Genomic DNA, 26666 nt, shown 5'->3' on the forward strand with positions numbered 1-26666 from the left:
TGTGTTATTGGTTTCTGGTTTAAAATATAACATTCTATCAGTAAGAAAATTGGCTCAAATAGGTTGTAAAGTTACATTTGAAGGGGATAGATGTTTTGTGAGAAAGGATGGTGAAATATGCATGCAAGGGAAATTACAGAACCAGATGTTTATGGTTGAGTGCAATCTTGATAAACCCACGTGTGCTTGGATAGGAGTTAATAAAGATAAACATGATAATTGTTTACATGAATGGCACAGAAAATTAGCACACGCACATTTCGAAAAGGTACAAAACACCCCAAAGCATAGTCAAGATTTGAAATTAACACATTGTGAGCATGTGGATGAGTGTGAAGTATGCTATAAAACAAAAATGACTGTGACTCCGGTAAATAAGAGCTGTGAAAGCACGACCACTGAACCCTATCAGCTCATACATGTGGATTTGGCTGGACCTTTCCAGTGCTCAAAAGGTGGAGCAAGGTTTTATTTAGTGATTGTGGATGACTTCTCCAGATTTACACATGTGTTCTTATTGAAAAAGAAAAGTGAAGCAGAAGAGAAATTGAAGGCATTTATACAGAGGACAGAGACACAATATGGGGTTGTTATCAAAAATATCAAATCAGATCAAGGTGGGGAATTTACCAGTAATTCATTTAAAACATATTTGGAAAAGAAGGGAATAATACAGAGTCTCACTGCTCCCTTCAGCCCATCCTCCAACGGAACTGCAGAGAGGAGGAACCGGTCATTGCAGGATTCAATGAGAGCCATGCTAGCAGATGCTGATATGAATAACACTTATTGGGGTGAATGTATTCTGTACACTGTTTATATTCAGAACCGTCTCATGCACAGAACAATAGGCATGTCTCCCTATGAGAAACTGACTGGAAGAAAGCCCAGGGTGAAACACATAGAACGTTTTGGGGCAAAATGCTGGGTACATGTTGAAAAACAGAAAAGGCATGGTAAATTAGGCTCAAGAGCTCAGGCAGGACGCATTTTGGGATTTCAGAATTCATATTATAGAGTTTGGTTGCCTGAGAAACAACAAGTAGTGTTAAGCAGAAGCATAAAGGTGATAGATAAACCTTGGAGAGACAGTCAAACAGTTATCCTAGATAGTGCAAGCAAGCAGGAAGCAGCAAATGTTTCTTTTGGGCAGCAAATTCCATTAAGAACTGCATTGACTGATCTAATACACGGTGGCAAACGTACTGTAAAAAGGCTGAGAAGTGAAGACATGGCAATGCAAGATACAGAAATGCCAAGTACAAGTGCAGACACAGGTGCAGGTCCAAGTAAAATTGAAAGTGAGGAAGAAATGGAAATAGATAATGTTAGGAGATCAGAAAGAAAAACGAAAGGTCAACCACCTCAGAGATTCACATTTAATGTAACACAACAGAATAATGAAACAGATGAATATCCAGTAGAATGGGAAAAAGAAGGACCAATAGATAAAGAAACAATGGATCTCATGTGGAAGTTTTGTGTTGAGGAATAAAATATAAATGTATTATCAAATAAAAGTGAACAAAAATGACTCTGTAAAACTTGTGTGAATAAAGAAATAAAGAAACAAGAACTGAATTGAAAAATGTAAATAGAAACTGTAAGAAAACAAACCATGTACTGATATGTATTGTAATGAAAAGTTAATATTGTAGAAATGTAATAATGAACAATGAAGTTTTGTAATCTGTGAGTCTCAGGTGGGGGCTGTTGGTCAGTGAAGCAGGCTGTGAGACTCACAGACAGGGTTTTTAGCAAGGAGAGTGAAACCTGAAGCAGAAGGGTTAAGCTGTGAGAACAGAGCGCCAGGTTTGCCAAGGTCAGTAGCTGGCTGGGAAGCCTGATAAGGTGGGATGTTTGGAAAAGCTCAGTGTGGGGGGAAAAGCTGTCTGTGAAGAGAACTGTGTCTAATGTCTTTGCCTAGTAAAGACTCTTACAAGAAACTTGCCTGGCCTGTCTTATTCCTGTTCTATGCGACTCTTGGATTCCATCCTTGTATGATCTATACATGCACACGCAACAGGCGGCAACTACCCTGTGGAATTCCCTCCCCTTAAATAGTAGACAGGCGCCATCTCTGTTATCTTTTTGGCACCAACTGAAGACCTTCCTCTTTCAACAAGCCTTTTAAGTAGAGACCTTATCCCAATCTGCATCTGTGCTGGAATTGTCTTTTGTTTTTAAGATGTTTTAAAGTGCTTTTAATGTTTTGTTTGCCGTCCTGGGCTCCTTCTGGGAGGAAAGATGGCATATAAATTAAATTAAATTAATTAATAAACAAATAAATAATGCCTTCCTGAGTACTGGCCTCATGGCTCTTTCAGCATGTCTGACTTTACCTCTTTGTAACAATAAACCTTACGTTTCCTGATTCTTTCAACTACCAGTCGTAACAGACCAGTTATTTCTGTGCATTTGAAACTTCAGGAGATGCAGCAGAGAACTGAAATGCCAGCAAAAGGCACTCAGCTAAATCAAGGAGATCTTGATTCTCGGAAACTCACCTGTGGTGGGAGGGGCTGGGCTGCTGGTGCGGATGGTGGTGGGGATGGAGCTCAGCAGTGTGGATGATGCTGTTGTTTCTTCTATGATGAGAAACGGCATTTAATCTTTACTCTATGCTTATATCACATACTATCTGGGGACTCAGGACACTCCCCTTAACAAGCAATACTCACAGCCCATGTTATATATCAAGGATATTACGTTACAAGTGACCTGAACCGCGAGGGGGGGGGGAGACAGCTAGAAAGGCGATCTATTCTTCCCTCTGATGATTCCTCCTCTAAAGTGTTTGTTGTATTTGTGGGCTTTGCTCCTCCCCTTCCTCCTTTCTCTTCCTGTCTTTCTTCTCAGTTAGTAAGGCTAAGTTCAAGGTTCTAGTTTTGGTATACAAAGCCCTAAAGAGCTCAGGACCAGGATACCACAAAGATTGTCTTACCCCTTATATACACAGTAGATCACTGTGCTCTGCAGATGAGGGGCTCCTGCACATATCATCTTAGCAGGAGGTCCATTCCACACAACATAGGAAGCAGACCTTTAGTGTAGCGGCACCTACCCTGTGAAATTCCCTCCCCTCATATTAGACAGGCACCATCTCTGTTATCTTTTCGGCGCCTAGTGAATGCTTTCCTCTTTCAACAAGCCTTTTAAGTAAAGACCTTATCCCAGTCTGCATCTGTGCTGGAATTGCTTTTCAAAATGTTTTTAAGACTGTTTTTTAAAAAAAATATGTTTTCAAAGATGTCTTGTTTTAATATGTTTTAAAGTCTTTTGTTTTTAAGATGTTTTAAAGTGCTTTTAATGTTTTGTTTGCCGTCCTGGGCTCCTTCTGGGAGGAAAGGTGGCATATAAATTAAATTAAATTAATTAATAAACAAATAAATAATGCCTTCCTGAGTACTGGCCTCATGGCTCTTTCAGCATGTCTGACTTTACCTCTTTGTAACAATAAACCTTACGTTTCCTGATTCTTTCAACTACCAGTCGTAACAGACCAGTTATTTCTGTGCATTTGAAACTTCAGGAGATGCAGCAGAGAACTGAAATGCCAGCAAAAGGCACTCAGCTAAATCAAGGAGATCTTGATTCTCGGAAACTCACCTGTGGTGGGAGGGGCTGGGCTGCTGGTGGGGATGGTGGTGGGGATGGAGCTCAGCAGTGTGGATGATGCTGTTGTTTCTTCTATGATGAGAAACGGCATTTAATCTTTGGCTGCAGGGATGAGCAATACCCTTTCCCAGTGAGCAGTCTCGCTGCTGCATTTTGCACCAGCTGCAGGATCTGGACCAAACTCAAGGGCAGCCCAATATAGAGCACATTACAGTAATCAAGCCTGGAGGTTACCAGTGCACTGATAACAGTGGTCAGGCTATCCCTGTCTACAAATGGTCACAGCTGTCTTAAGAGCCGAACCTGGTAAAAGGCACTCCTAGCCACTGAGGTCACCTGGCCTTCTAGCGACAAAGATGGATCCAGGAGCATCCCCAGACTATGGACCTGATCTCCCAGAGGGAGTATGACCCCATCCAAAGCAGGCAACTGACCAATTATCCAAACTCAGGACCCACCAACTCATATCACCTCTGTCTTGCTAGGATTCAGACAGTTTATTGGCCCTCATCCAGTCCACCACCAAGTCCAGGCAGAGGTCCCTTGGTTGCACGGCCTCTCCCGATTCAGATGTTACAGAGAAATAGAGCTGGGTATCATCAGCATACTGCTGACACCTCGCCTCAAATCTCCGGATGACCTTAGTTTTATACCACTTTTTTCCCAAAGGCGTTCAGACTAGACACATAGCAGATCTCCAGGAGAAGGGGTAGTCCCCTAAAAGCCTCTTTATTCTCACCTTTGCTGGGAGGGGTTGGGCTGCTTGTGCTAGTGGTGGCAGCAGAGCTCACAGTTGTGGGTGGTGGAGGAGTATACCCTGTGATGAGAAACAGCAGTCATTCTTTAAGCTTAAATCCCATACTAGTCTGAGGTTCAGGGGAGAATGAATCATTACTCATCTGAACCTCAGAGATACATGTTGCATTTGCACGCACACAGCCAGACTGAAGACGCTTAGGGTAGTATTCAATAAAATATTCACACTCGCACAACAGGCTTCCCCCTTCTTTCCCCCCTGGATGCGCCCCACCCCCACATCTGCTCTGGAGGTTGAGGGCAATCCCTAGAAGAGATTGGGAGTGCAGGGGAGGAGAGGGGGAGAACATTCACCTCCGCACTACTCTGGATCGAATGCAACCCTTAGTTTCCAAACATGTTCAGGTGAGGGATGTGGGAGGCTTGTAAGAGAAGCCAGCACCCTATGCCTTGTGAGATGCCCCAATTCTCAGTCTTGTACATGGCTGGTCATGCATGATGGGACGAAGGAGGAGGAAGAGGTGGAGGCATCTTTGGGAGATGGACACCACATCACAACCCAGGGCGGGCTCTGAAGAACTGACAGCATCATCAGCATCATCAGCATCAGCATCTACTAATTTATATATATGACTTAATGCCAAAATAGGCTTCTAAGTAGTTTCTTTCTGTACTATATTTTTGTAAGTGTCATGCTACCTGTGAATACTTCTGCCTGCACTGAAGTGTTCGCAGGTAGCATGTTTCTTACCAGCCAGGAGAGGCAAACCTTGCCTGCAATGGTGAGGCAAGGAGGAGGAGGCAGCGACAATGACAAGAGGGGCAGCAGGCCTAGTGGGCGGGCCTAGCAGGCAAGTGAGTGAGCAAGTGAGGCAGCAGCAGCAGCAGCAGCAGCAGCAAGGCCATAAGGTAAATGGAGGGGGGTTGGAGACCCCTGGAGAGGAAGGGGTGGTTTGGAGACCTGTGGGGGTGGTGGGGGTGGTTTGGAGACCCATGAAGAGGGAGGGGGGAGGTTTGGAGACCCGTGGCAGACAGGGGAGGTTCGGAGACCTAGGGGGAGGTTTTCAGACCTGTGGGGTGTGGGGGACCCTTGGAGATGGATTCAAAGGGGTAGGTTTGGAGACCTCTGGAGGGGGAGGGGAGCCTTGGAAGAGGAGGAGAAAGGTTTGGAGACCCGTACATGGGGTTGATTTGGAGACCCTTGAAGGGGGAGGTCTGCAGACACTTGGAAGGGGCAAGGGGAGTTTTGGAGTCCTGTGGCGGGTAGGGGAGGCTTGGGAACCCATAGATAGGATAGATTTGGAGACCCTGGGAAGGGGGAAGTTTGGCGATCCAGGGAGGGGGACGGGGCTTCGGAGACCAGTATGCATGCGCAGGGTGGCTCTGGCAACCCATGTGTGGTGGGATTGGGGTGGGGTTGGTGAGGGGGTGGGGAATGGCTAGGGGCACCTGGCAGAGGAAGTGGGTCAAATGGTAGGGGGTAGCATGGAAGAGGGGATGGAGAGATGGCTAAGGGCCTTGGCAGAGGAGGTGGGTGGAGACCTTGGGGGTGCTGTAGAGTGGGGTGTAGGCAGGGCTGGCGAGCAAAGGGAGCAGGGGTTGCAGCCCTGAGTACAAATATAAAAACCAGTTATGCAACCATTAAAATATAAACATTCACAATTAAATTACCACGGGTGTTTCTCTCTCGCAGACAAATACCACAGCACCATCAAAAATATAAGCCACTCTGGGAAAACTCAAGGTTCTGTTGATGATCTCCCTGGTTCCCACGCCATCCCACGCAGGTCTCACTGAGAAGCTTTATTGGTGGTGGTGGTGGGTCCTTACCTGGGCAATATCCCTCTTCTATGGTGATGTCATCCACAGCCACGTCGCTGCGGAAGTCTTCCCCCCGCACGCCTTCAAGGATTATCTAGGGAGAAGAAGCATCTCCAGTCAGTTTCATGGCTGGACAAGACTCAGGCGCTGCTGTCCACACCTGCAGGTGTGTCGCCCGACTGGTCTCCATTACCTGCACGTCTTCTCTGTGAGGCACGCTGACTTCAGCTCTGAGCCACTTGTTTCCCTTGTTCCCGGACTGAGTCCAGATCAGCTCAGGGGATGCACGATCAAAGACCGCATATACACGCAGCGCCATTGTTTGGGCCACGCCGTACATGTGATACCAGAAGCGGAAACAGTGGGGTGTGGGGGAGGTGCAGATGGGGCTGGCCAGGTGTGTTGCATCCCCTCTATTGGCAGCATTGCCGTCTAGGTAGATGTAATAGCCCTCTGCAAAAGAGAAACGTGTGTGTTAGTGACGGACTTTTCTGTCACCTGATCGCTGCGAGCTGGTGTTTGCAATGCCATCCTTGGGCCATCTGCAGCAGGAAACAGGCCACCAGCACCCTAATCTGGCCGGCTGCCATCATTGCATGTAGAATAAGGTGCCTAGAAGGTGTCTTGGGGGGCCACATGAAAGTGGCAGATAGAGGGAGGAAGGTCCATGTGTGAGAAGCAGGCAAGTGGAGATCTCCAGGGCGAGAGACTGGAAGCAGAAAGGAAAGATTCCTGGGACAGCTGGGAGGATCTGACATATTCTGTGAGGGCAGGAACAGGGAATCAAGCACTGCCTTTGTCTAGACTGAGAATAGGTTACGTATTTGCACATAGTTTTTGGTATTGATGCACCCTGCTCCTAATTTCCCCCTCCCTTATTCCTTAGGTTGTTGCTATCATATATGTACTGTGTTTTACAGTGGTATCTAAGATTTTGTATTTTATTATATATTTTCTCTTATTTAATTACTTTAATTTTTGTATGGTATAGATATTATATTAAGTATTGGTATATATTGCTTGTTATATTGTATGCTACAAACCACCCTGGGGTCTCTTGATGAAGGGTTGATTGTGGATGTTATTTTTAAGATGTGAGGCTGAATTTATGTGAGTGCTTGCAGAGTGTGATTTGAGGCCTGTTAAAACAGTAAGCTTGAGTGCACTGGTTTACAATGTCTATATGTTTGATTAATGTGAGTGTTGATCTTGTAAGCGTAGGATTGAGTAAACTGAGTAGTATCTACTTTCAACTGTAGTTAGATGAAATTCTGTTTGCTATTGTAAGGCGGGCTGGCAATTTTAATAATATATATTCATTAAGAAATGATTTCATTTTCTTTTCCAATTTACCATATTTAAAAATAAGGTTGATCTTTCTTAACGTGAGTTTTGTTCATTTTTTGTTGAGGCCTAGGGGATATTTTGTTCTGCCTACTATGTTTGCTATGATTTTTCTTGTATTTTTTTGTAGTTCATTTTTATATGCGATGTTTAAATTATGTTGATACGAAAGAGGATGTTCTGTTATCAATTCTGTTTTATAGATTGTGTAGGGTTGTATTTCCTGTTCAGATGTTTAACCTTGTTGTACACCGCTTAGAGTTTCACTTAAATAGAAGCAGGATATAAATGTCCTAAATCAAAGAAATATAACTTTATTATTACTATTATTATTATTACTACTACTACTACTATTATTATTATAATATATATAAATAATAGTTTCCACGGCTGCTGCTCACTGCAATCCCTGGTCCACAGCCAGGGATCTCTAAGGCTGTTTGGGTCAAGCGTTTCATTGAGAGATCAAGGAGCCAACATGACTTTCTGCCCTCCTTCCCTTAGTGGAGACACTTCGATCCCTTTCTCACCTCCTGAGGTGTGGTCGTACGACGGTCCTGTGTTCGGTGAGGGGGTCTGGCCTTTCTGTCGTGTCCAGTCAAACTTGTCAGAGGCCATCTGCCTCCAGGAGCAGAAGTCCTCATCAAAGGAGCAAGAGAAATCACAGTGGCCAGTGGGATCTGAGAAGGCAAAACGGGAATGGTTGGTGTGCATCCTTGGAAGGCTCACTCCAGTGGGTCCAGGAGGGTTCCAGCTGCTGCATGCAATGGGCCAAAGGCAGTCTGTGTGGCACCCTTCCCTGGGCTGAAGAACCACTCCTGATCATCAGAGGCTTGAGGGCCACTGGCAGCCAAACCCTGGAGGGGAAGCCCATAAGCCATGGAGGAAGGGGGTCCCCTCTGCATCATTCTGTCCTGCTGCAAGCTTCTCTCTCCCCTCCCGCCAGCAGAAGACCCTTGTCCGCCCCCTCCCTCTGGACTGCATGGACCCACCTGGGAAGAGGATACGGCTGCTCTGGAGACCTCCCAGTTAAGAAGATTCCCCTTTCCCCGGGCAACAGATGGCCCATCCCTCAGCAGGTTGAGGGGATGTCCAGTTTCGAGCAGGATAGAGCTCCCTCCCATCTTCACCTCCCAGTGGGCTCAACTCTTGAGTGATGGACCCCATCTCAATATGTCCACATACCTGCCGTGTTGACTGGAGTGACTGTCCCTGGTGGGGCGGTGAAGGGAGGAGCTGGGAGGATGAAGGAAAGTGGCAGCTAAGAGATGCACCTCTCGGTAAATTAACTACCTAGCTTTCGACCAAGTAAATAATCAGTGCAAATTTGTGCGTTACCAAAACCTCAGCTGATGTGAGATACTGAAAATTGTGTTATGCTAAGCCTATAACCTGAAGCAAAAGTTCCCACCCATTGTGATGTAGGCCTCTTAATTTAGTGTTCATGAAAAGGCCAAGTCAAAGGAGCAAGAGGAATCACCCTGAAGCAAGTGCTGTTATCAGCAAACAAGTGAGCCCTACTCATTGTGACATTGTTCTCTTGTCTCATTCTGAAGGGAGGATATCCTTTTTCACCCCCTCTTGTACTAATGCACTGTTTCTCGGTGATTTAAACAGCCCCTGGCATTCTAGACCTTTATTTCATTTCAGCTGTACGCTGCTCATGGAGCACAGACTAGTGGCCATGTTTCTTCCACCCCACCTGCATCATATCTTGAGATTGCCTCACCCTTTAATATACCCAGCTGGTCACTGCACTCTGCAGGTGAGGAGCTCCTGCAGGTACCATCTCATCACGAGGTCCATTTAGCACAACATAGGAAGCGGACCTTTAGAGTAGTGGCACCAACCCTTTGGAATTCCCTCCCCTTAAAGATCAGACAGGTGCTGTCTCTGTTGTCTTTTCGGCACCTAGTAAAGATTTTCCTCTTTCAACAAGCCCTTAAAGTAGAGACCTTGCTCCTTTTGGGAGGAAGGGTGGGATATAAATTTAATAATAAATACATAAAATAGAAATTAATATCCTCACAATAGCCCTTGGAGGCTGCTTAGGCTGAAATGGAGAATGGTGGCCTCACGAGCACCCAATCAGCTTTATAGCTGAGTGGATACTCCAACCCTGCTCTTTCCAGATTGGCACTGACCACTATGCTGGCCACTACATGACAGTAGGATTTAAGTCTGTTCCCTCTGGCAGCCTTTGAACTAACAGTTATGCAAGTTTGTCCACAAATCCATGGCTTACTTGGTTCTGGGGTTGCTGTAGGGGGAGATGATGCGGTGTAGGCATCTAGGGAAATAAACAAAATTATTACACATTGAGAGCTGGTCAAGATGACTTGCCAGTTCTTTTGTGCCTGCGGAAATCAAAAGGATAGCTTTGACTACCTCTGCGTAGCTGTGCCAGTTTATTTCATGAAGCTCCCACCTATGGCACAGCAGAACACAGTTTATGTGAAGAAGAGTGAGGGGCCAGGCATTGCTGGACATTAGTAGCAACACGAGTGTGATATAATCACTGCAAACTGATTGAAGGCCTCTGTGAGAAGCGGCCAAATAGATGTGCATATTTGGATGTCTTGTCAGAGTTGCAAACCCAGAGGCGAGTTGAGGTACACTTGAGTGATTAGCTCTGTTCGTGAATCTCTGCCTCTACTACAGGATAGTTTATACAAGGCCAAGTGATATTGTTAAGGTGTTGCTGCAGCTATCTCAGGAAATGGCTGCATGCTTTGCGGCAACCAATACCTGATTTCAGTTTTTCATCTCACACATGAATCCCACTCTCCTTTAAAATGTATTTGAAACTCTGAGTTTTTACTGCAACTAGATTTAAGTGACATCACAGGACTGGCTGTTCGGGTCTTCCACACCACTTGCTCTCTGTGATCTGGAGACAAAGGAACTCTGCGTTCTACTCTAAGGGTTTGGTTTTTTTAAAATGAGAACAGAGGGTAATTTCCAGGCATGTCCTGATATAGTCAGGACACTTCAATCACCTGCTTCTGTTTGGCAAAAATACAGCCATGGTCCTGCCGTAGATGGCACAAGATACGGCTGATTCTGCTGGAGACCAGGAACCCTCCACCTTTGGAATTTCTAAGCTCATCCGGGAAGCCAAAAGTCATTGAACTCCATCTCTCCCCTGCAAGGCCTTCACCTTTTCCCTGTGGGGGCAAAATCCAGCTGGTATCGCTGATGAGTATAGCTGATTATGACTTAAGCAAGCAAGATGTTATAACCCTGACTGATTAACCAGTTTATTCAACAGCAAGGATTTTTTTTAATTACTTGAAGACTTCGGGGGGGGGGTTGGGAGGGCAAATGTGGGTTATGAAAGGTATAATGCACTAACTGCTACTTCTCCTTCACCACCCCACATGTCACTAGGGCTTTGTTAGGAATCTCGGATGGCCCAGAAGCCACTGGCTGCACCCTAAATTCTCAGTCCAGCTCCTCCTAGTTATGCACACGTAAATTCCATTGACATCAGCAGGGCTTAGGCTGAAAGGTGCAGGATCACAGCGTTAAGAAATCCTGCAGTTTGTTTCTTTATAGACTGGACACTCTGGGCTCCCAAAAGGAAACCAGGCTAATCCTGAGGGTGGCTCCTGTTCTGGACCAAACAATCCATCACCTCTCTCCACCAGAGAAGCAAGTTCTGCCATTTGAATACATTATGCAGAGATTTGCTTAGTTTGTGCATAATGTATTCCTTTTGCATTAATCTGCAACACTGTTTTAGAAAATGTTGGACAAACAGCTTTGCAGAAATGTTCTCCCTCCTCCCCCCCCCCCTCAAAATATGGTAAGATGTGTTAGGGATAAATTGAAAACCCATGTGCTTGTAAAACTATAATTCACTTGTCTTGCCTAAACCAGCTTGGGCTTCACGGGAAATAGAACCAAACTGGCCTTTATTTGACTTTTGATATAAAATGTCGGTTTATTTCCTGGTGACCTGACCCTTACCTACATTCCAGTGGCTCGCATAATAAAAGCCGGTTTAAGCTGGAAACTTCCCTACTATGCATTTCTGTATCACATTTATGCTTATGGCCTTGCTTATTGTTACTAATGTGCCTTGCATAGAAATGTCAAACGCTATTCCAATGCCCCTCATATCCTTGACTTGTAATACTCCTTTGATATGTAAGCAGAATAATATCATGTCTGTCTCTAGTTTAGGGGGCGCCCAGTTGCAGCTGGGCCTCCCCTCAATAGTTGCCTTTGTCTGTTCCTGCATAGTGCTTATCTCAAGGGCATGCGAAATATGCAGACATGGAGTCTGAGAGATAGTCTTGATGTTTCCACTTTGTCCTTCCCCTTTACCTCCTTACATATGCCCCAAAGCTATGACGGTTAGCAATTGTTTCTTTTGTATTTTATGACGTGAACCCGATATTGTACACTTCGGGGTAAACCTATATAAACCCTTGAACACCAATATACGAGGTACCTTGATAAGCTGGAGCATTGGACTGAAAACAACAGAATGAAATTCAACAGGCACAAATGCAAAGTTCTACATTTAGGAAAAAGAAACCAAATGCACAGTTTTAAGATGGGGGATACTCGGCTCAGCCGTACAACATGTGAGAAGGATCTTGGAATTGTCATTGAACACAAGCTGAATATGAGCCAACAGTGTGATGTGGCTGCAAAAAAGGCAAATGCTATATTAGGCTGCATTAACAGAAGAATAGTTTCCAAATTGCGTGAAGTACTAGTTCCCCTCTGTTCAGCACTAGTTAGGCCTCATATTGAATACTGCATCCAGTTCTGGTCTCCGCACTTGAAGAAGGATGCAGACCTACTGGAACAGGTTCAGAGGAGGGCAACAAAGATGATCAGGGGACTGGAAACAAAGCCCTATGAGGAGAGACTGAAAGAACTGGGCATGCTTAGCCTGGAGAAGAGAAGACTGAGGGGAGATATGATAGCACTCTTCAAGTACATGAAAGGTTGCCACACAGAGAAGGATCGGGATCTCTTCTCGATCATCCCAGAGTGCAGGACATGGAATAATGGGCTCAAGTTGCAGGAAGCCAGATTTCGACTGGACATCAGGAAAAACTTCCCAACTGTTAGAGCCATATGACAATGGAACCAATGACCTAGAGAGGTAGTGGGCTCTCCAATACTGGAGGCCTTCAAGAGGCAGCTGGGCAGCCATCTGTCGGGAATGCTTTGATTTGGATCCCTGCATTCAGCAGGGGGTTGGACTGGATGGCCTTGTAGGCCCCTTCCAACTCTACTATGCTATGATCCTATGATTCTAAGACCCCTTTCTCCATGAGTTAAATGAAACCTCCATGTTTGGAGGCAGTATACCTCTGAATATCTCTTGCTTGGGGACAAGGAAAGAGGCAGGATGTTGCCCTTTCATACTTTGCTTGCTGGCTTCCTAGCCACATCTGGCTGGGCACAGCTGGAAGCAGGGGTAGTGCACTTTGTGTCCCTTTGGAACAATCTGGCAGGGCTCTGCTCCTGTGGCTCCTGCAAGCCGCCTCTCTGCATGACTGGCACGGCTCATTTTCCATGCTTTTCCTTCTCCCTGTCAAGTGGGGGGGAGCCAGGAACAGTCTGGATGCACCCAACTGAAATAACTCACCTGAGGGCAGAGGGTGGTTTCCAGGTGTTGTCTCGGGCCTGGACGTTGCCTCTGACTTTGTAGGCAATGAAGTGGTTGAAGCTGGAGGAACTGGAGAAGGAGGGAGCGTGGGCTCGGCTGGGCCTGGGAAGAAGAGCCACAAACATCAGGGAAGTCAAGCCATGTCATCGGGCCCCTCCCCACATCCCTCTTTGCATCAGGAACTCAGGTGCAGTTTCAGTTTCAGAGGAGTGAAGAGAGCTAAGCCTGGAGTCAGCACCACGTCTTGTGGCAGGCAGTTCCATGCTTACCGGCAGTCGTTTCTGCGGTGGCAGCAGTTGTTTCCGGGAGAGGAGTTGACTTTGTCTCAGGAGGGGGTTCTTCACTGGTGACCTGACCTAAAAGAGACAGAGAGAGATCATATATGGAGGTCAGAGACAAAGGGCAGCTTCCCCCTAGAATCCTCTTGCTGCATGCATTTGACAGAGAGCGGTGTGCCCCCTCCCAGCCTCCCAGCCTCCCTCTCCGCACAAGGGCCGGGAGAAGATACAGTCTCCCTAAAATAAAGTCTGCTGCCCCCAGCCCTCTTCCCACCTCTACCCTTGGGGACTCTTGTGTTGTGGCTCACCTGTGGGCAGAGGCTGGGTTCCCGGTGTTGTCAGTGGTCTAGAGGTTGCCTCTGAGTCTGAAGGCAATGAACTGGTTGAAGCTGGAGGAACTGGAGAAGGAGGGAGTGTGGGCTTGGTTGGGTCTGGGGAAGAAGGACCACAACAGGGTGCAGTCTTTGAGTAAATTCTTCTACAAGTCTCTTTAAATCCATACAGAAACCTGTTGCTTTTACTTGCTTCTGCGGAGTGTGGAACTGGAGGCAACTCTCAGAACAAAGAAATAATTTACACACTGGTAGAAGAAGAAATGGACTTGCCCAAGATGTCTTGCCAGTTCTTACACCTCCACGCGAAACTACGGCTCAAGGACCCTACTGTCAGATTGTGTACAGCTATGGAGGTTTTCTTTAGAGACCACACAGAAGAACAACGTCTGGCCCCTTGCACTACGGGAGAACGTGGCTCACGTGAAGGAGAACGTGTCTGACAGAATAGTTCACAGATATCATTGCCAGCCTAGCTTTTGCGTTGTCGTTACAAACTGATTCAACACTTTTGCAGAAGTGCACAACAACTGCCTATATTCCGGTATCTTATTAGAGCTGCAAACTGAAAAGATTTGTTCAATTACACACGACCTTAAACTTTTGATGTTTGAGAACAAAAATGCTTGGAAAAAACAGGAAGATGGACATTAAGGTGGTCAGATCCCAACACAGAAAAGGAAGCGGGAGAAACCCTGATGCTTCGGAATCTCACACTTCGTAATCTGAACGCAGAACCGTGATCCTGAGTCTGGTTTCCTCATTTCGACACTCTGAGCTTACCAACAACAACCCTGCATGGGAGAACTTTCTAGCAGAAAGTCTTCTGTGCATCTTGCTAAGGTCTGATTCCCTTTGCATGTTGGCAACTTCATGTTGGTCAGAACAGAAGAGAAGACCCCTCCCGCCTCCCACTCAAGGTCCACTCACCACAGGCAGTATCCTTCGTCCAGTCCCCAAGGTCTACGCCAGCCATTGTGCATGCCGCGGCATACGCTTCCAGACTTTTGCAGAACTGCCCTGTGTCTCCGCCGGTGGCGCACTGGTCGTACACGCAGCTTTCGAAGTAGAGCTGAGGTGGGATGCTCCTGTGGCAAGCTTCACATGGGCCCCCGGTGGCCAGAACCACTTTGCAGAGGTCTTCGAAACCAGCCTCCAGCGCAGGGTCACAGGGCGGCGGAACGGTTGAGGGTTCACACCTGCAGACCGGAAAGAGGGTACCAATAAAGGGCCATCTGAACAGCACTGGGAACCCTTCCATGGCAATTCTGTGCCTCACAGCCCTTGCCGTGGTAAAATAAAGAAGCAAATGATGGACTGGCTAGTGGCCAGGAGGAGTTTGTTTTGGTCTCACAGGTGTGTTTCTGGAGTCACTTTCTTCTGTAGCGCATTCTTTGCTTTCTTGACAGTGCAGAGAACCTTCTCCACTCGTGCTCTCTGCTGGGGTGGCGCCTGCAGTGGAATGGGGGGCACTTGTGGAGCTGGCAGGGTGGGGTGGGGTTAGTTGTGTCAGATGAATAAGTCTGCCTTAGGATGGAGGGAGGAGGGTGACTTGATGAACTCCTAGCAATTTCCCACTGGATATTCAGCAGAAGATAGTCAGATTCATGTGCAGAAAGTGGAAAGCAAGACTGTGTTTGAGGTCTGACCCAATAGAGCCCTTCTTATAGATTGGTGTATAGATTGGTATAAGGGGCTTTCACATGCAGAGAATTCCCCTTGAGATCACAACCATGCAAAGTACTGGAACAGGTTCAGAGGGGGGCAACAAGGATGATCTGGAAACAAAGCCCTTTGAGGAGAGACTGAAAGGACTGGGCATGTTCAGCCTTGAGAAAGGACTGAGGGGAGGTATGATAGTACTCTCCAAGTGCTTGAAAGGTTGTCACACAGAGGATCATCTCAGAGTGCAGGACACGGAATAATTGTTTTACATTGTTTTTGAAATATGTGTTTTAAATTGTATATTTGTTTTAATGTTTTTGATTGCTGTAAACCGCCCAGAGAGCTTTGGCTATGGGGTGGTATACAAGTGCAATAAATAAATAAATAAATAAATAAATAAATAAATAAATAAATAAATAATGGGCTCAAGTGGCAGGAAGCCAGATTTCGACTGAACCTCAGGAGAAACTTCCCAACTGTTAGAGCGGTACGAGAATGGAACCCATGACCCAGGGAGGAGGTGGGCTCTCCAACAATGGAGGCCTTCAAGAGGTGGCTGGACAGCCAAGATGCTTTGCACATTGTTTAAGAAAACACAAATTGGTAAGAATTGCCCTTAAATGCTGGCTGAATCAAATTTCTCTCCCTTTCTACTGCAAGGGAAATCAAAGGACTGGACACTGGGAGAGATCCCCCCCCCCACCTAAAAAACAAGAACCTGCCCTAAGATAACAAAGCAGCAACCCCCACCCCAGTTTGGGCTTGAGAGAAGCATCGAGGGTGGCAGGTGGTGCTTCGCAACCGGACTCTGCAAAGGCCTGCTGCGCTTCAGCACTCACGTCCAGAGGTCATCCGTGACGGCCCAGCTGTTGCCAAATTCATTGGGGTCATGTTCCAGGATTTTGTCTGGCCGTTGGAAGTCATCCAGCTGGCTGCCAGAGTAGGTGCCACACAGCCCACAGAGATGCCCTTTGTATCTCTCGTCCACCTGGACAAACAGTTCCTGGTCACCGTCGAACTTGGCCAGAAAGCCAAAAGGGCTGGCAACGACCACATAGGGAGGTCTCTCTTCCACTCTGATCCCCAAGCGCAGATCCATGGGAAGATCAACTCTGGCTCCGTTCACCTTAGGAGAGGAGAAGAGCAATCATCATTCCACCTAATTACAACAACCAGAGCTGAGCCCAGCTTAAACCGTGAGTTCTAGAGTAGTCCAACCATCCCTGTGTCTTACCACCCTTTTTCTAAGCAGTGGTCAGCTAGATGCCCCTGGTAAGCTCACAAGCAGAGCTTGCAGATCATGCCATCCCCTGATCATGCCCAGCATCTGGAAATCAAAGCTACACTGCCACTTGATGTGGAGGCTCTGTTTATAGTAACTGCATCCAATAGCCGTAGACAGATATTTTGGAATAGTCTGTGCTAGTGACCAAAAATTGCTAAGACATGAACTACCTTCCTGTCAACTGGTTAGCTGCCCCACAATATTTCACGTTTGTTCAATTCCAGCTGTTTCTCAGTTTAGGACATGTGAAACCTCAAACTTCGTCATCATCACTGCCTCCCAGAGCTCTCTGTTGGGCATGGACAGGTAAGACCCAATTTCCTTTTTCCTCCGCAACCTTGGTGAGCACTTAAGGGCCATCTCCTTCTTTTTTTTGACATATCTGCACCCATTTCGTGATGAGGGTTATGATGGTCTGACGTGTGGATGGCACACACTCGTAGAGTGCCCCCAGATTATCACTATCCTGAGGGAGAGATTCATGACCGTACAGGATATTTAAGGATTGTGATATTAAACTGGATTCAAGGACTCTGTCGCCCTTAGCACAACGAAACCACTTAAACAACACCACCACCACCAGACTTTTTGAGGTTTGGAGAGTGATGGTGGAAATGCGTTGAAAAGTGTGGGATAAATAAATGATTGATGTGAAAACGTGTAAACCCCCCACAAGGAAATCAGGATGAACGAAGGGTGAGTGTTCCTTGGCCTATAACTGGCCCCCAAACACATGCGAACGAATGCTCGCTAAAGAGTGGACATACTTCATGCACATATATACGTGTCTGTATGTTTCTGTGTGTCTGCATAATGCATAATGCCTGTTATGTATTTTAATAGTATTTTATGCATTTTAATTTACCGGAATGTTTTGTGTTTTTATTGTGTATTTTATTATGTATGTGTGCGATTTTATTGTAGCCGCCCTGAGTGCCCTATTGTAGGGTAGAAGGGCGGGATAGAAATATTTCAAATAAATAAATAATAAATAAATACTTTGTGGAAGCAAATCAGGATGAATGCTGCTGAATAAACACATCCTCCGGAGGACAGCGTAGCTGGAAATCCCCAGAGAGGCACCCCAATGCCGTGTGGCTCTTGCTTAGGTGCCCGATAATACTCACATAGACCTCTTTGTTTTTCCTCAAGGCCACGTGCAGGTTTTGGAAGGACACAGCCACTGAGTTGAGAGCTGTCCAGGCCTCGCTCCCGCGATGTTCGTTCCTCGTCGTCACAGAGAACTGCTCGGAGGCGTTTGTGCAGGTCTCCACTGCTGTGTAGTTGCACGCCCCCTGGAAATGGTACAGCCTCCCATCAAAGGTGGTGTAGTGTGGGTCCCCATAAATGTGGCAGGTGGCTGTGTCTGGAACGTGGCAGCCGAGGATCCCATTCTGCACCTTGCAGATCTGGCCCCTTTGGCACGTCTCCGCGTTGCAAACTAAGCTGCCATTTCCCGCGCAGTGACATCGGCCGAGGCAGTCCGACTGCCAGAAGTTTTCCCCTTTCTGTTGGAGACGGGCAGAGAAGAACAGTTAGAAAGGGCTACGGTGGCTGCCAGCTGCAGCAGACTCTGCAGCGGCCAAAAGGCTTGGACACTCCCTGGCAACCAACCTCATAGTAGTCATCTCCCGCAAGGCAGCCGCAGTCCTCCGCCGACACGCACTGTCCGCCGCTCAGGACAAACCCTTCCTTGCACTCGCAGCCCTCCACGCAATGCTCGCTGCAGTGCTCTGGGGCCAGCGGCTTGGAACAAGTGGCTGGGCAGGGGCTGGTGCATAGCTTGTAGTGGCTATTGGGAGGGCAAGGGAGCGCTGCGAAGGAAAGTGGGACACGTCAGGGCATCCGGCCCACCCCACTCTACTCTGAGTGCCAGCGGCTCTCCGAGACTCAAGGCAAAGGAGGGCCTTCCCCAGTTTGGCTAGCTGTGAACTGGGCGATGCCAGGACCGACCTGGCCCTTAACACATGCAAAGCCATGGGCTGTATCCCTGCACTGTGGGACCTCGATGTAGATCAGCCTTTTCTGCAGCTGGCTGTGGGTGATGCCAAACACCAGGTTGGGGAAGGCTGGACTAGACTGTCACATCCTCCACTGGCCAGGCTTGCTGGGGCTGATGGGAGTTGTATGTCAGCAACACTGCAGGGCCAATCATTCCCCACCACTGCCCTCAAGGGTCGCAGGCTGCTCTCAGTTTATCTTGGGGGAAAGGTGGGATATGAGACCCTTAAATAAGTATATACATAAAATTAAGCTGAGTTGTCAACCGGGTCTTACTTGCATACGCTAGAGGAGCAAAGTTCCTGTCCCTAAACTAGCAGGAAGATGTCAGTTGACCCTGCTCTTTATGGGCCTCAGCCATTGGAAGCAATGTGGAGGGTATCTTTCCAGAACCATCCTTGAGCATAACTTCTGGCGCCTACTCACGGCAGAAAGTGGCATTCCTCCAGCCAGGCAGGTCCACACCAGCTCTTTGGCAGGCATCAGCGTAGGTCTCCAGAGCATTGCACAAGAGCTCCTGGTTTCCATTCAGGGCACACAGGTCAAAGACGCAGCTCTCGAAGAAGCTCAGAGGGTTGATAACCGACAGGCAGACTGCAAAGGGCCCCTGGCTGCTGGTTAATAGCCCACAGAAGGCATCTGTCCCGTAGAGATCCATCTGCTCTGGGGTGCAGGGCTGGGGTGGTAGTACTACACCACAACCAGGGAGGTCATACTCTGCACCTTGCACTTGCCAGCTTGTTCCTAGCTCATTGGAATCCTTGGCCTGATGTCCATTGGGCATCATGTAGTCATCCTGCCAGCGGTTGTTGAAGTTCCCACACATGCCGCAGGTCCTGTTGAAGTAGGCACTGGGCACCCTGATTTCCACTGAGTGGTCGGTGTCGTAGGAGACACTCAGCCGGAAATTCGTCTCCAGGGTCACGTACCGTCCGTTCCTCCCCACGCTCACGGAGCCGTTAAGCCTCTGCACCGGAAGAGTCGTCCAAATTTTATTGACCTGCAGAAAGGAACAGAGAGTCCAGCAGAGGGTTGGAATTCTTGAAGATCAAAAGGGTGATGTCCTCAAGGAGAGCACACACACCGTCATGCCAAATTTCAGCCCATAAAACTATCTATGAACACAGGAAATACACCTCGTGGATCAGATGGGGAAAGTAAAGTTATGCGCATTGGAGCAAAACATCTTAATTTCACATATACGCTCCCAGGGTCTGAACCTGTGGGGACTGACCTTGGGGTCATAGGTCCCACAAGAGGCACTCATGGCCACCAACTCGGATGGCTTAAAAAGATTAGACAAACTCTTGGAGGATATGGCTACCAGTGGCTACAAGCAAGGCTGTTGTAAAGGAACGCAGTGATTCGTCCACTCAGAAAAGGCACCTTGAGTAGCACCATTAGGAAGGGTGAAGGGGTGTGTGAGGGGGGAGCAGCCTGCTTGTATTCCAGGTGCGTCATGCTTGACAAAGTGTAGCTTTCCCAACTAGATGTAGTTCTCCGTGAAAGGAGAACACATGCCCCATTTTCTTACAAGCATTTCCTGGCAGAGGCACGATGGACACTTACCAGGACTTGGCTCGGGTGGTTTTTGAGGATTTCAATCTTCTGCCCGAAAACCTGCACCAGGACCCTCTGGACGTAAGACACGGAGGGGTTCCCCCAACGGTGCTCATTCTTGGCCTCGATGCGGAAGGACGGCAGTCCTGTGGCATTGGCACACACCTTGGCCAGGGTGTAGGTGCAGTTCCCCATGAAGTGGTGTGTCTGTTTGTCAAAGGTGTTGTAATGGGGGTCGTTGTGGACGCGGCAGACCCCGTACGTATAAGCGTAGCAGCCGGGGACACCCTGCTGGACCCCGCAGTAGTGATCCTCTGGGCAGGAAGCGCCGGAGCAGATCAGTTGGCTGCCTCGGCTGGGGCACGTGCATTTGGAGGAGCAGGTGTCATCGGTCCAGAACTCGGAGCCCACGGGGTAGTGCTTGCCCTGGTGCCAGCATCCGCACTGCTGGCTGGGCACGCAGGCGCCGTTGTAGAGGAGGAAGCCACTGTCACAGGCACAGGCCTCGGTACACGGCAGGCTACAGGTGGCAGGAGCCACTGGGTCCGCGCAGGAAGCTGGGCAGGCACTGACGCAAGGCTCGTAGTGGCTGTTGGGCGGGCAGGAAATGGCTGCAGAAAGAGAGCAGATCTTCGTAAGGCCTCAATCCCAAATATCCAGCCTTTCTCACAAGAACAGTCCCCATGAGACATACGTTACGTTATCGGGCAAAACGTCAGAAATAACCCTTATTGCTACAGAATCCAGTATCCTAAAACTGTTTAGATTTATAGGAATGTATGATATTATGCTGGCTCAGACTATTGTCTATCCAGCCCAGCATTACATGCTCTGACTGGCAGCAGCTCTCTGGAGTTCTAAATAGGGCGTCTTGCATGAAAAGTATGCTCTCCAGCCTTGGTCTACGGACCCTCTGCTGCAATGGCAGGTTGGGTGAGAGACAGTCAGCTGTCACAATGGTCATCATGACAGGCCAACATAGTTTGAACTTGTCCTGATTACACCAACGCCGTTGTGGTTCGCCGGTCACAGAAGCGACCCCCACCCCTCCAAAGCCTTTTCTGGGACTCTTGGCAAATGTTCACATGTAGCCATACAATCATGTGGGGTACAACCATTTTGAACATTTTTTAAACCGTATCCCAAGAACTCCCACACAAAATTCTGTGCAGGTGGATCAGGGCCGGTCCTGTACCAGTGGCATCCAGAGGATAGATAGTCAGTCAAATTGGACTTGGACTATAACATCACTGAGGGCAAATGAAGCAATGATGCTCATTGAAAAAGGTGGTAGTGGGGGGCAGAGGAATGAACATCCCCATCTCCAAGGCAATCGGGTTAGGGGTGGAAAATCCTGTCAGTTTCGGGTTTTCCACTTTCTTATTTTTCAAATCTTATATATATCCTCATGGAAATTCTCCAGGAGTTTAGTGTGAATGTCTCCTGATAAACACATTTCTGAAGGCCGTTTTGACTAATGTACACATCTTTGCTCACAGATTAATTGTTAGGCATGCTTTCCCCTGACAGGCATTTTTGTAACCATCCGTTGGTTGGCGAGGCACGTTGCAAAATTTGAATCAGGGCGAATTTAGAGGGATGTTTGCTTCTCCTATTGCTTCAGAAAGTGCGGACTTGATAAATTCAGCTGCAAATGGGAACTGAACCAAATTTCTCGCCCCTCCCTACGTTGGGCTGAGAGCAACGCAGTGCAAGCGGCTGGCCTTAGGAAAGGGGACATCCCCCCTCCCTTCTTTATATGCCCGTTTAGATGCACATTTGATGTACGGAGGGGGATTTCTGTTGCTGAGGGAATCACACGATGCTGGCGGGATAGACTGCATCAACCCAAAGGGGATCCCCCAGCCTTGAACACTGTCCCTGGAAAAGGCAGTGACGCGGGAGCACTTTTCTCACTCTTGTGAAAAGCAAACCATGACCCCCGTGTAGTTCATCCCTCACAAAAACCTTCCTCAGCTGATCTTTTGCACCCGAGGCTGCGGAGCAGTCTATTCCACAGAACTTACGGCAGAAGGTGGCATTCCTCCAGGGCTGCACAGCAACCCCCAGGGACCGACAGGCATCTGCATAGGATTGCAGGCTCTTGCAAAGGGATCCCGGATCCAGGTGCAGGGCGCATTGATCATAAAGGCAGCCGGTGAAGGGCCCTGTTGGGTCTAAGGCGCTGTGGCAATGTCTAAACGGCCCAGTCACATCCGTGATGAGTCCACAGAAGCTGCTGCTCTGGGCAGCTTCCTTCTCAGCCTCCGTGCAGACAGGATCGGGCCCTGAGGAACACCTGGGAGACAAAAGCACCACCTGCATTAGGTACCTGACGTTTCACCTTTGGAAAAACATTCAGACTTCTGCCATGTGGGCCACGAACCTGGTGTGGTTGGAGACCTGCCAGCTGTTCCCCAGACTTGTGGAGTCTGTCTCAGGTTCCCCACGCGGGTTCAGGAAATCGTCAGTGGGGTCCCCGTTGTAGTTTCCGCACATGCCGCAAACCCGGCCCCTGTAAGGACTTGGGAGCGAGACTTCCACTTGATGGTCTCCGTCAAACTTGACTCTCACCCCAAAGTCCGTGGAGACCACCGTGTAGAAGCCACTGGGCAAAATCTGCACTCCAGCCGTCGGTGTGGAGGGGACGATGGCTTGCTTCCCATTGACCTGGAGGCAGAGTCAGACACAGCCATCAGAGACTGGCATTGGAGGGATGTTATGGATACGCACACATCCCCTCTTCAGTAGAACAAACGCATGCGCCACCACGCACCTTTGCTCCTCCTCCTTTCTCCAGCGTCACCCGGATGCCAAGGACATCAACGTCCACGCTCTGAACGTAGGACACCTGCGTGTTGCCCCATCTGTGTTCGTTCGCTGCTTCCACGTTGAAATAGGGCAGGGAACTCTTTGGGTCACAGAGCTGGGAGAGGGTGTAGGTGCAGTTGCCCATGAAGTGATGGGTTTGCCTGTCGAAAGTGTAGTAATGAGGGTCTCCTGACACCAGACAAGAATCTGCGAGGAGGAGAAGGACATCAGAAGCACAGGAGGTTCACGCCGGGGACATTGGGAGCAGGAAGAACCCAAGGTCATTGGGGCTGGGCATCCGTCCATCAGCGGAAATGCACTACTTGGCTCTCCCTTCAGCCCCCAGAGCTCAGGGGAGGCCCCCAATCTAGCCCTAGGCCTCTGCCAAATGGGCCGCCATTCCCTGGGCTTCCAGAGCAATGCCTGCCCAGTGCAGGAGAATGACTGGATACAGGACGAGTACCACCTCCATCAAGTATCGGACACCCATATAATTCAGAAGTGCACTGCAGTGGCAACGAGCTCTCGATTCTAGGAAACTAACCTGTGGTGGGAGGGGCTGGGCTGCTTGCTGTGATGACAGCGGTGGTCATGGGGGCAGCGGTGGTGGGGGAGCTGCTTGTTGTGGGTACTGCTGGTGTGTCTCCTATGGTGAGAAATGGCATTTCTTCTATGGATCTTCATTTTTTCTTGTTCTTTATTACACCAGCACATAATGAAAGCACTCGATTTTCCAACAGAAATGTTGTTGGGCTTCCTTTCTACCTTAACTCTGACGATACTGGTTAATTTCACCATATGTATTACGTCCCATACGTTTGATATCCAATCCTCTAAGTCAGAGTTCTTATTCCCCACCCCACACCCAATTACTATACAGCCACAAGAGTTGTTGTATACTTTAGTCAGCACGAATTTTTCGCATTCTGCAATGTTAAATTGAAAATACCCCCCACAGAATCATAGAATAGTAGAGTCGGAAGGGGCCTATAAGGCCATCAAGTCCAACTCCCTGCTCAATGCAGGAATCCAAATCAACGCATTACCGACAGATGGCTGTCCAGCTGCCTCCTGAATGCCTTCACTGTCGGAGAGCCCACCACCTCCCTGGGTCATTGGTTCCATTGTCGTTTCACTCTAATATTTAGGAAGTTTTTCCTGATGTCCAGTCGAAATCTGGCTTCCTGTAACTTGAGCCCATTATTCTGTGTCCTGCACTCTGGGATAATTGAGAAGAGATCCTGGCCCTCCTCTGTGTGACAACCTTTCATGTACTTGAAGAGTGCTATCATATCTCCCCTCAGTCTTCTCTTCTCCAGGCTAAACATGCCCAGTTCTTTCAGTCTGTCCTCATAGGGCTTGGTTTCTAGTCCCCTGATCATCCTTGTTGCCCTCCTCTGAACTTGTTCCAGTTTGTCTGCATCCTTCTTGAAGTGAGGAGACGTATGCCTTTCTGATCCTTCCCATAAGCTCATTTCAAACCAAAACCTTACAAAACTTGAACTCAGAAACACTTGCTTAACAACCCTCTAAATCTTCATGGTGATGCACAAAACAGTCAGAGAGAATTTAGAGTTCAAAATATAAAAAGAGAGAAAAAAAACCCAAACCCCTTTTGGACTTTTTTCTGTCAGAGTTCTCATAATCGGATGAAATTAATTAAAAAGCAGCCAAATTCACAAGAGTACCTGTAATCCCAAACTGACCTTGCTCCATACTTCTGAAGTTTAAAAGTTTAAAAAAATGCCTGGTTGATTTTTAATTAATTTAAGAAATTTTGCATTGAACTGAATGATAATGTCTGGCATGCTCAGTAAGAACCAACTGCCAGAGTTCTAAAAGCCAGACTCCCAGCTGCTTGACTTGCCTAATCAGGGGGCCACACCCAAGCTGCACATTTAGACAGTCATGGCTTCCCCCAAAGAATCCTGGGAAGTGTAATTTGTGATGGGTGCTGAGAGGAGACTCCTATTCCCCTGACAGAGCTCCAGTGGCCAGACTGGTTTAACAGTCAGCCGCTCTGTTTGAAGCTCTGTGAGGGGAACAGGGCCTCTCCTAGCAACTCTCAGCACCCTTCACTAACTACACTTCCCAGGATACTTTGGGAGAAGCCATGACTGCCTGAAATGAAATAACAGTCTGGTGTGGATGTGGCCAGTGACAGCTTTGGTTTAAATTTGGGTGGGAGGCTACATGTGCGTGCTGTGGAATAAAAAAAGTGGGGGAAACCCTGAAAAAGAATGATACTAGTCACAATGTTTCCTTTTGGAAAGGAGAGGGGCTTTCCCTCTGCCCAGTGCCCACCCACGGGAGACCTGGGTTCAAATCCCCACACAGCCATGAAGCTCACTGGGTGACCTTGGGCCAGTCACTGCCTCTCAGCCTCAGAGGGAGGCAATGATAAGCCACCTCTGACCATGAAAACCCTATTCATAGTATCGCCATAAGTCGGAATCGACTCAAAGGCAGTCCATTTCGTTTTCAAGCATGATTGCACGGGAGTAAATCCAGTTGAACTCAATAAGTATGCAAATAATCAAAACTGCCCTCCCCTCCTCTTCCACCCATCACCTCCCTTTTGCCCATTTCCTCCCCCTTCCTTTACCTCTCCCCCTCCCCTTCCATCCCTGCCTCCCCCCTCCCACTCCTTCTGCTCCCCTCTCCCCCTTCTTCCTTCCTTCTACTCTCCCCTCTCCCTCCCCCCCCCATGATCAGTTTTACCTATCCTAGCCATGATTGCACAGGAGTACATCCCATTAAACCCAATAAGCATGCAAATGATCAGACCTGTCTTTCCCCTCCTTCCTCTCTCCTCTCCCTTCCTCCTTCCTTCTTCCACTCCTCCCCCCTTCCTCCTTCCTCCTCTCCTGCCCATTCCAGGTTCCCTCTCCATGGTCAGTTTTACCTATCCTAAGCATGATTGCAGGGGAATAAATCCCACTGAACTCAATAAGCATGCAAATGATCAATCCTTTCTCAGCAAACTTGAAATAGGATCCCATTTCTTACCTCCCAGACTAAAAAGCAGGGAAATTCACTAATAGGCAAAAAACCTTGCGATTTAAGAATGTACCTATAGCCAACAGATATTTCTATCAAACTTTAAAAAGCAGGGAAATTGGGCAGCTATAGTGAATGCACCAGGGGAGCAGGAGACCTGATCTCCTTTCTGAGATATTGTACTGCCCTACAAATTTGTCAAAATAAAAAAAACAACTTGGGTTGGTCTTTCACAGTCCCATGCAAGTAAAGTAATGCTCAAGATTCTACAACAAAGGCTCTTGCCATATATGGAGCGAGAAATGCCAGATGTCCAAGCTGGATTTAGAAAGGGAAAGAGGTACCAGAGATCATATCACAAACATACGTTGGATAATGGAACGGAGCAAGGAACTTCAGAAGAAAATCACCCTGTGCTTTATAGATTACAGCAAAGCCTTTGACTGCGTAGATCATGAAAAACTATGGAATGCTTTAAAAGAAATGGGGGTGCCACAGCATCTGATTGTCCTGATGTGCAACCTATACTCTGGACAAGAGGCTACTGTAAGGACAGAATA

At 47.9% G+C, this 26666-nt stretch overlaps 1 protein-coding gene across 1 annotated transcript in view; it reads right to left on the reverse strand.

Annotated features, from left to right (window-relative positions):
- Positions 1 to 2507: 2507 nt before the first annotated feature.
- Positions 2508 to 26666, reverse strand: part of LOC133375426 (IgGFc-binding protein-like) — a gene marked incomplete at its 3' end in the record, with an annotated part of 53684 nt that continues 29525 nt past the window's right edge. Inside the window, exons 18-38 of the mRNA XM_061607002.1 lie at positions 23651 to 23752; positions 23072 to 23313; positions 22682 to 22965; positions 22323 to 22594; positions 20305 to 20906; positions 19162 to 19735; positions 18349 to 18548; positions 17862 to 18242; positions 16289 to 16575; positions 14715 to 14983; positions 13761 to 13883; positions 13444 to 13530; positions 13154 to 13276; positions 9785 to 9829; positions 8725 to 8775; positions 8070 to 8219; positions 6389 to 6648; positions 6205 to 6289; positions 4358 to 4435; positions 3610 to 3690; positions 2508 to 2588 (exon numbers count right to left, since the gene is read on the reverse strand). Coding sequence (XP_061462986.1) covers positions 2508 to 2588; positions 3610 to 3690; positions 4358 to 4435; positions 6205 to 6289; positions 6389 to 6648; positions 8070 to 8219; positions 8725 to 8775; positions 9785 to 9829; positions 13154 to 13276; positions 13444 to 13530; positions 13761 to 13883; positions 14715 to 14983; positions 16289 to 16575; positions 17862 to 18242; positions 18349 to 18548; positions 19162 to 19735; positions 20305 to 20906; positions 22323 to 22594; positions 22682 to 22965; positions 23072 to 23313; positions 23651 to 23752 — 4377 coding nt within the window. The remainder of the gene's footprint in view (positions 2589 to 3609; positions 3691 to 4357; positions 4436 to 6204; positions 6290 to 6388; positions 6649 to 8069; positions 8220 to 8724; positions 8776 to 9784; positions 9830 to 13153; positions 13277 to 13443; positions 13531 to 13760; positions 13884 to 14714; positions 14984 to 16288; positions 16576 to 17861; positions 18243 to 18348; positions 18549 to 19161; positions 19736 to 20304; positions 20907 to 22322; positions 22595 to 22681; positions 22966 to 23071; positions 23314 to 23650; positions 23753 to 26666) is intronic.

This window comes from Rhineura floridana, unplaced genomic scaffold (assembly GCF_030035675.1).
Source record: "Rhineura floridana isolate rRhiFlo1 unplaced genomic scaffold, rRhiFlo1.hap2 scaffold_38, whole genome shotgun sequence".
NCBI lineage: Eukaryota > Metazoa > Chordata > Lepidosauria > Squamata > Rhineuridae > Rhineura > Rhineura floridana.